The sequence below is a fragment of the Phalacrocorax aristotelis genome, chromosome 16 (assembly GCF_949628215.1).
Source record: "Phalacrocorax aristotelis chromosome 16, bGulAri2.1, whole genome shotgun sequence".
In the NCBI taxonomy this organism is placed as follows: Eukaryota; Metazoa; Chordata; class Aves; order Suliformes; family Phalacrocoracidae; genus Phalacrocorax; species Phalacrocorax aristotelis.
In genome coordinates, this window is record NC_134291.1 from 5352267 (window position 1) to 5361802 (window position 9536).

Sequence of the window (9536 nt, forward strand, 5' to 3'; positions counted from 1 at the left end):
GCCCTCGGCGCCAGCCCTCCGCCCCCCGGGCCGGGGCAGCGGCGAGGCTCAGCGGCGCCAGCGCCGGCCCCCTCGGGCCGCCCCGCTGCCGGGCCCCGCCTCGGCCCCGGCCCGCCCAGGCCGCGCTCCGCCCGCAGCATGGATCCGCACCCGAGCTTCTGCGGCCGCCGGGCCCTGGTGACTGGGGCCGGCAAAGGTGGCCGGGCGGCGGGCCGGGGGCCGGGCGGGGGGCCGGGGCGGGCCGGGGGCCGGGACTGACGCCGTCTCCCCCGCAGGGATCGGGCGCGCCGTGGCCGTGGCGCTGAGCCAGGCCGGGGCCCGCGTCACCGCCCTGAGCCGCACCGCGGCCGACCTGGAGAGCCTCGCCCGGGAGGTACAGGCCGGCCCCCGGGACCCCCGGCCGAGGGAGGGAGGGACGGGAGGGATCCCCCCCGGCCTTGGAACCCTCCCCCCCTCCCGGCCTTGGGTGGGAGGGACGCCCCTCGCCTTGGGTGGGACCCCCCACCGCCCCACCCCCCGCAGCCTTGGGACGCCCCGGCCTTGGGACAGACACCCCCCAGCCTTGGGACTCCCATCCCGTGAACGCCTTCCCGTGCCTCGGGACAGCCCCAGGACAAGCCTGAGCCGGGACCCCCAGCCCACCATCTCCGCAGTGCCCCGGCATCGAGCCCCTGTGCCTGGACCTGGCCGACTGGGACGCCACGGAGGCGGCGGTGGGCGCGGCGGGACCCTTCGAGCTGCTGGTGAACAACGCGGCCGTGGCGGTGCTGCAGCCCTTCCTGGATGTGACGCGGGACGCCCTGCAGCGGTGAGTGCCCGCTGCCCTCGGGTCCATGGCGGGCAGGTGCTGCCCGCCGAACCTCTGCAAAGCTGCCAACGGCAAAAACTAGGGCAAAGCTACCCACAGATTGATGTCTCTTATGAAGGAAAGCAGCCGGTGCAAGGCACCAGGCAGACAGACACACACGCTTCTAGAAATACTCAGCGGTCCCTCTCTCAGTGGTTTGACTGGTGTTGCTTATGCCCACTTTCTTTTCTTTACTGTGTTTTAATACTTTACATAATCACCTTTCACCCTGTAAACATCAAAAGGAAACACAGCAAAATTCCAGAGTTACTGAGTAGCCAGAACCTGCAGTTTCACCACTTGGATGGTGGCATGCACGTGCCAGCCAGCCTACACCGGAGAGTGCCTTTTGCTCTTAACTGAGGTCAGAGCTTCCAGTCTAGCTCTGACTCGGTCTTTGCTAAATTGAAAGGCAGTTGTCAATAAGACAATTCAGACAGAGAAGACAAAGCCAGGTAAGGGAGCATAAACCTTTCACAGCGGAAAATTAAATTTGTTGACTGCAATAACATGACATCTCTTTTTCTCAAAAGATCCATAGTTTAGTTGGGGCTAAGCTTTAAGATGCAGGATACGGCGAGTCTGCTTCCTTCTGGGAAGATGGGTCATGCTTTGTCCCTACATGAAGAATGGCTGTTGTCAGCCTATACTAAAAGATTCCTTTGTGACTGGAGTATAAAGTGTATGGATTCTACTAGGACCAGTCTGCAGAACTAAAAGGTAAATACCTGACCAAGGAAGGACTACATGGCAGACAGAAGAAAAGCCGAGTCCTGCTAGAAGTGTGACGATGCACGCGTGCACCTCCCCACGCACACTAAATCGCTGACATCCAGTGAGCGGTTTCTTGCTGAAAGCACAGCTAATCATTCTCACTAGCCAGTCAGCCGGCACTTGTGTCGTGTTCTAGAGTATCACCAGTGGTCCCAAGAGACCAGCGACCCTTGTCCTCTGCTGCCTCCCAAAACCACTCCTCTCTGGCCTGGGCTGCAACCCCCTCCGTAACTTCTACATTTGATTTATTTGTAGGTCTCTTGATGTGAATTTTGGGGCTGTGCTTCATGTTTCCCAGGTGAGGAAGAATTGTCACTGCAGTTGTCTCCACAAACAGTAGTGACTAAGTTGTGCTGCACAGTGGAGATAAGGGTCCACTGTGGGGGCTAAAGGGACTGTAATCCAAAGTTAACCTGACACTTTGCACGTACAGCCCCTTCACTCCTGCTTTCACTCTCTCCCATAAGTGGGAGGCAGTGAGGACTTACTTCCTCTGGATGTTTTTGCTCTTTGGCTACCATAATAGCCCAGCAAGATTCCTACTGAATGAAATAATGATTTCTCTTGTTACAATTCTGGCATCTTTTTTTCTCTTCCCCCCCCCCAGATTGTTGCTCGGCAGATGATTGCACAGGGGGTGCCAGGTGCTATCGTAAATGTCTCTAGCCAGGCATCTCAGCGTGCTCTGCAGGATCATGCTGTTTACTGTAAGTATGCATAGCTTTAGCAGTGCCCCCCTCATTTTTGACTAGCTGGAGACCCACAGCCACCAAGCTGCTGGCTGCGATTCTGGGCAGTGAAATACTTCTGTGTGATCCAGACCAAGGGCTACGCACTTAAATGCCTCCTGTTTTTCCCGTCTCTTGAAGGTTCCACAAAAAGTGCTTTGGATATGCTGAGCAAGGTAATGGCAATGGAACTGGGACCCCACAAGGTAGGATTCTTTCTGAGAGAAAGAGAAGTGTGAAAGCTGAGCATTTCTTCTCAGAGCACTGTGGTTAGGTTGTTTGTTGCTCTTGGTCCCAGATTAGGGTGAACACTGTGAACCCCACAGTGGTTATGACCGACATGGGGAGAATTAACTGGAGTGACCCTAAGAAATCTGCTAAGATGATTAATCGGATTCCACTGGGAAAATTTGCAGGTCAGTGGTGTAGATTGGTTGCCAGGCTGGGCTCTTTTGTTTCATCCAAGCCTCCCCTCTGTCTGGCATCACAGCCATAGTACCTTTTGTGGGCAAAGTCACAACTCCGCTGGATGGCTGTGGTTGAATTCCTAAAGCATTTGGTGAGGACAGGGCAAGAATCAGCCGTATCTCCCCTCTTCTACAGCCTTCTCATCTTAGGACAAGTGAAATGCACTTGCTCTCTTGTTCACAAATGTGACTGGGAGGGGAGTGTAGGTGCTTGCTGTGAACCAAGTATCGTTTGATCACAACAAGGACTTTGTGATGTCCAGTTCTCAGCCACACTGTCCTGGATACTGTGTCAAGCACAGTTTGGGTGTGGAGACAGTTCCCTGCTCCAATTACCTGTAGAGGTCAGAGGCATACCTTTTGGGATGCTTGTTTTCTAGCTCAATTTGAGGGGTGCATTGGATGTCCTCTGTTTGATTCCAGAGGTGGATGATGTGGTGAACAGCATTCTCTTCTTGCTGAGTGATAAGAGTGCTATGACAACTGGCAGCTCGCTGATGGTTGATGGGGGATTTCTTGTCTCCTAAGATGACACCTGCATTTCACACCTGGCCTTAATTTTCATACTAGTCCTGCATAGATGTAAACTGGATAGAAAACAATGACACAGACCAGTCTTGCTGGAGAAGAGGGGCAGCAGGGCTGGAACCTGTGTGAGAAGTGAGGCAGAAAATTACCTTTAGAAGGCTGCTATATAATAAAGCTCACATACGCCGTCATGGAGAATGTTTATTGCACCAAATAAGGTTTTATCTTGTCACTCTACATGATGATTATAAATTGGACCTGTCTTTCTTCCAACCCTATTCCCCCCCCACAACCCTTCAGAAGCTCTCCCTCTTCCATCCAAATCCACAGAGCCCGCCTGCACTTTCAGTGGGAAGGGAAGGAAGTTAGCAGACTCCTCATTGCTTCCTTTGCTGTCTTTAGTAGAAAAAAACAAAACAGAGGCAACAACCACAGCCCTGCTCTGCAGAGACTGGATCGGGGGGTGGGGGGGGAGGCCCTGCCAAAGACTGATGGGAGGGAGCAGCACCACGCTGTCCGAGGGCGTGCACACACAAAAAGGCAAATACATTGATTGCACAGAGCTGTCTCACTCGCTGAGTTTGGCTAGTACCCAATAAAGCACCTAATGATTAGTTCTTCAGCTTCATATGTTATTTACTTCAACCCCTTCTGGGGCTGGTTATGATTTCTTTTAACAGTCTCAGGCACGTATCTGCTAGAGCACCAGTTTGTTAACTATTAGCCACAGTAGGCTGGGCAGGGAGACCCGACCACTCTCCCAGCCGCTCTTCTCATTCAGCACCATTCATACCAGCTCCCTTCCCACTCCCACGAGGATATTCACCCCCTGTTTCACCTGCAGGTCAAAACCAGGTGTTTCCAGGACAGGATGGATGTCTCAGCCCTTTCAGCTTGGAGTCAGGAGAGCCAAAACAGCCTGTTGCCCCAAGGGGCTACCTTGCCTTCCCCATTGTACCTCCCCTGGGGCTGTACAGCCCCCAGCTAGTCTCCTGCCCCCGCTGCCCCTTCACATCAACACTGACGTTAAATCAAAGAGACATTTAAAAAACACTGACTTCGTACATGATGAAGGGCCCTACACATCCCAGCCCCCTCCAGAAACACCCAGCTAATATGCAATCTGTCAGAGGACGACAACATGCTGAGCCAGCACCTAGGCCACAGCCCTCAGAACACGGTACACTTTTTGCCAGGCTTCTTCACAGGCGGTGGGCAGAGCACAGCCCGGATGGCTTCATCAAACACCGTCTTCAAGCCCCGCTGCGTCAGGGCAGAGCACTCGAGGTACTTTACCGACCCTAGGGAAAAGAGAGCTCCAGCTCAACCACTCCAGTCCTACCAGGACACACGGTCCCTCAGCCACTCCACAACAAAAAGCTCAGTGCCAGGGAGATCTGCCAGCACATGAGACTCACCAATCTCCCGAGCCATGGCCAAACCTTGGGGGTAGGTGATGGGGGCCAGTTTCTTATCACGTAACCTTTCAATGGTGTCCTTATCATCCCTCAAGTCCAGCTTGGTGCCCACCAGGATGATGGGTGTGTTTGGGCAATGGTGTCGGACCTCAGGGTACCACTGCAACAGAGAGACATGATAAGAAAAGTAGCTATGGCAGTGGATACAACCATGAGGATGCATCTACTGTTAGGAACAAGGTTTTTACTACTGTTTGACATGGTAGCAACACCTGAACAGGATACTGCCTATAGTTGTGAATATGCTCTGCAGAAAGAGATTGGTGCAGATGTTATAATGAAGGTGTGGAGACGTGGAATCGTGACAGACGGTGCCAGCCAACTCTGCACATGGTGCTTTAGCTTCTAGGACATCCCTTATCTACTTTAAGATGCAGATTCAAAACGGCAAAAACTTAGTCAAAGAAGCCAAGAGTAGGCCCCTCTTAAAACCTGCAGCCTATGAACTTCCATTATCAAAACAGGACTGCTAGAAATTTTGGGCTCGTAGGTGTGGTGCTGGGTGGGGCAGGGGACCTCACTGATTCCTCCCTTCCACTGTTTCACCAAGAGGAAGAATACTTTACCTTGGCTCTGACATTCTCAAAGGAGGCTGGGCTCACAAGGGAGAAGCAGATCAAGAAAACATCCTGTATGGAAACAAGAGGGTCAGTGGCATAGAAAGGAACAGCCAGAGATAATGGAGGGAGGGTAGAGAAGGAGCCTCTTAGAGGACAACTTCCTCCAATACCAGCAAGGACTGTGGCTGTAAGAAATTTTTCCCCATTAAGGGTGCTAAACTAATTCAGATAGGGAAGGAATGGACTTCAAGTGTATGACTTCATCTCTTTTATAACACTAGGCTCCGCAGGTTAAGAGCCTGTGGTACAATACCTTAAGAGTGCCTTGGGCTTCAGCCCTGGTAGGGGGGCATGTAGGAATTGCTGCAGCCAGGGAAACACTGCTAGTGCAGCCCAACGGTGAGCTGTGCCACCAAGAGAAAATGGGAATATGGAACGTGGCTCGGCTGCACAGTAGCCCCACAACATTCCTTTCACTTGAGCCTCCCTATGGCACACATAACTGTTCAAACACCATAGCGAAGCAGGGACTAGAACAGGACAACCTCTTAGGAGAAATTCAGCTGTGATACTTCTTAAACAACCAGAATTATAGTTACAGCTGCAGGAACTTAGACTTTCCTCAAAGGAAAGAAGCCTGGCTGTCCTTGGGAGCTTCCCTGTCCCCAAGAAGGAGCAGTCACAAGCCACTCCATCCCCAGCACTCACCGTCTGTGGATAGGAAAGAGGCCGTAGTCGGTCATAATCCTCTTGCCCTGCTGTATCCCAGAGGCCTAGGTTCACTGGCTTTCCATCTACCATGACATTGGCAGAATAGTTATCAAACCTGCCAAGGAAGAGTCCCCATCAGTGATGATCTTGTTGTGACCCACACATCTCTCTATACAAAATCCGAGGGGGCAGTGAATCAGGATAGGACACTGCAACACAGTTCCAGTGGGGATGGTCTGCCCTCCCCACATACACAGCCGTACCAGCAGCAGCATCCTCATGCGTGAAGTTCATAATCTCATTTGGGACAGCCTTCTCCTCACCTACAAAACCAATGTTTACAGACACGTGCCTACAGAGCAAAAAGCCACTGAAGCCCAAGGCCATTACTCACACAGTGGGGATGTATTCTCCAGGAAAGGCATTCGTGGTGTAACTGATCAGCAAGCAGGTCTTCCCTACAGCTCTGCAGAGGACAAGAGTGACAAGCATAAAGAAGGGTACGGCAGGAAGCTCTGTAAAACTCACCCTTTCCCCACCCAAAACCAAGGTTAGGTAAAAAGTTATCATGTGAGAAAACAAACCTGTAGCAGGCTGGAATTCTCTAGCTGTCAGGGGCCGGGCCTGAACTCACAAAACGCACCCTGCCTGAGCACTTACCTGACGCTGCTGTCTCACACTTCTCTTCCCCACCCATTCAGCCTCAGCAAAACATCAGGCAAAAATATATTTGCTCCAGGAACCAAAAGAGAGGGAATGAATTAGGGTTCTGTGCTGGGTTCAACACATCCATAATAATCTGGCAAAATGGGTAAACAGGGAGGTGAAAAAATGTGCAACACAGAATTACTCAAGCTCTTCAGATAGAGGAATTCAATGTCAATAAATAAAAAAAAGGGGGGGAAGTATCCATAAACAAAAGTTAACTTTAAAATTGACCACTTTCAATTTGGAAAGAGATTTTGGCATCAGCAGAGACCACTGAAAATATCAGCTCAGGGCTTTGCTGAAGACTGATGGGAATGGTCAACCCAGTGGTGGCAGCTGGCAGGGGCTGGGCCTGGCAACAGTTTAAGCATGTAAACTTTAGCTAGTCCTGTAGGATCAGGGAAAAGCTTAGTTGTAAGAACAGAGGAGTACTGGGGGTGTAAACAACCTTGCAAGTTGTGAACTGCAGAGAACGTTCCAGAGAAACAGATCATGAGCACCAGTGTCAGGGAAGGCTGTCTGTTAGGTGCCCGAGCAAGCTGAACAGAGATGGGTATTTTCTACCCAATTCCATAACTGGAGTTAAGGAAAGACATCAGGAGTAAGCGAGAGACCCCAGGGGGGCACACAGTCCTGCACCAGGATGACACAAAACACAGTGAGAACTGCTAAGTAATCCACCTGGCTTTTGCCCTGGATCAGGTCCCGTCCCTTGGAGAACAGGGAGAGTGGGTAAGGAACCACTATACTGACTGGCCCAACATTCCTCCTGAACTGTGACCTCTCTCCTGCCAAACAGGTAAGTCAGGTAACTCACAAAAAACTACACATATCTGTGATTAAAATGTTTTGGTATTGGAGTTCATTTAGTCTCTGCACTATCAATTTAGTCTTAAAGCAAAACACCGGACTGCAAACCTTCAGCTGAGTCCATTTCCCACATACTGTGCTCCCAGTTGTTGCTCTCCCCTCCACAAGAAGGCTGTGCTCTTTTGGTGGGTGGCTCTTCCTCCTGCTCCCCTCTTTAGCTCCCACAGGCCAGAACCTGTGGAAAGCCTCACTCCAAATGTGTATTTGACGGGGGTTGCATGCATGGGAAGGTGGGAAGACCAGTCCCTGCCTATGACCAGTTCATGTTTAGTTCCCCATACCTCAGCTCTGCGCTCGCTGTGGTTATCAGCAAAGCAAACAGGAATTACGGGGAAAGATATGCAGGACAAGCTACAAAAAGTTACAAAGCACCATAAATCTACTGCATGCCTGCATCTTGCATACAGATGTGTTCTCAGAAAAAGGCATATAGGAAAAACCTAAAGAAAAGAGCGAGAAGGATGGCAAGAGGCACATGGTGGAATCAGAAACAGCAACGTATTTCACCTTGGAACACCACCAACAAAAGGAGATACGAGGAGAACCTGAGATACGAGAGGAATCTGTGAACATCCAAGATTTTTAGGGAGGACTTTGTGATGGATCCCGCTGGTACGATGAAAAATTGCAAAATATAGGCACCTAATAAAATAACGAGGAAACAGATTTAAAGCCCGAGAGAAGGAGGGATTTGCTTTCCAGGCAGCACTGCCCTCGATGTGAAACCGAGCAGCGTTAAGGGACGAAGACCCAAGTTTAGGAACTGAGGCGGCGCGGGATGCGCCGGGCCGGACCGTAAGGGCCGCCGCCGCTGCAGCAAGGCCCGATCTCTCGCCGGAGGCAGCGGCGCCCGCTCGGCCTCGGCTCGTCCCCGCCGCGCACGGCAGGGCCGCCCCCCGGGCACCCCGGCGGCTCACCGGAGGGGGGACCGCGCCTCCCGCCGGCGCCCGCAGGTGAGGGGCCGAGGCCGGGACACCGCGGCCAGGCGGCCGCAGCCCCGCCGAGCGCCCGCCCCACCCCGGCCGGGCCCCGCGGCGCTCCGGGCCGGGCCCCGCCGCCGCCGCGCCTCCCGCTGGCGGAGCCGGCTCTCCCGGGCGGCGGGGCGGGGCGGGGCCGGGCCGCGCCGGGCCCTCCCCCCCCCCCTTCCCCCGGCGCCGGCGGGCCCGGGCCCGCTTTGTGCGGGGGGTCGGGGCGCGGCCGGGGCGGCCCCGCGGCCGCCGCGCACTCACCCGTCGCCCACCACCACACACTTGATCGCCTGCATCTGCCCGCGATGGCGGCGCCGCCGCGACTCCGCCGCAGTGACAGCCCGGGCGGGCGGGGCCGAGCCGAGCCCAGCCGAGCGCGGCCGAGCCCAGCCGAGCCCTGCGGCGGGGGCGGGGCGGGGCGGAGCGGGCGTCGCACCGGGCCCGCCCCGCCGCTACGGGGGCGGGAGCCCTCCTGCCGGCCCGCTCAGCTCCGCCACGGGCCTCTCCCGTGGGGCCTGGCCGGGGACGACGGGGCTCCCCGCGAAGGGCGGGGCGCAGGTGTGGCACCGCCCGGCACCGCCCCAGGACCCCAGACCCCCAGCACCCCTTTCTCCGGGCAGCCGCCCGCTGCCCCCCCGGCTGCTGGCGCACACCATCCCCGAGGGGCAAACAGCACCTTGCAGAGGCCGGTTCCCCCGGCCTGCGGCTGCCTGCTCCAGGGCAAAGCTTTAAAACCTGGCTGCGAACTTCACCATCATCTGCCACGAGCTGCTGAGGAACAAAGATGGGGCAGCAAAAATCCTAGAGCATAGAGATGACTTGGATTCCCCTACCTCTCCACTACTCTGCCAAGAACAGAGATGACTCGTGGAGCGGTACTGTCTTAAAACAACAGGC

The 9536-nt window shown here is 54.5% G+C and overlaps 2 protein-coding genes across 2 annotated transcripts; one reads left to right on the top strand and one right to left on the bottom strand.

Moving 5' to 3' along the window:
• The first annotated feature begins 85 nt into the window (after positions 1 to 85).
• DCXR (dicarbonyl and L-xylulose reductase) lies at positions 86 to 3535 on the top strand. Its single transcript, XM_075111513.1, has 8 exons — positions 86 to 196; positions 276 to 373; positions 654 to 808; positions 1877 to 1919; positions 2229 to 2328; positions 2491 to 2555; positions 2648 to 2765; positions 3240 to 3535. The coding sequence occupies exons 1-8, from the start codon at positions 139 to 141 to the stop codon at positions 3341 to 3343; spliced, it is 741 nt and encodes a 246-aa protein (XP_074967614.1). The 5' UTR covers positions 86 to 138; the 3' UTR covers positions 3344 to 3535.
• RAC3 (Rac family small GTPase 3) lies at positions 3526 to 9060 on the bottom strand. Its single transcript, XM_075111516.1, has 6 exons — positions 8901 to 9060; positions 6488 to 6559; positions 6091 to 6208; positions 5389 to 5451; positions 4763 to 4922; positions 3526 to 4645 (listed from the first exon to the last, which is right to left on the bottom strand). Exons 1-6 carry the CDS (start codon positions 8933 to 8935, stop codon positions 4515 to 4517), a joined length of 579 nt encoding a protein of 192 aa, XP_074967617.1. The 5' UTR covers positions 8936 to 9060; the 3' UTR covers positions 3526 to 4514.
• Positions 9061 to 9536: the final 476 nt, after the last annotated feature.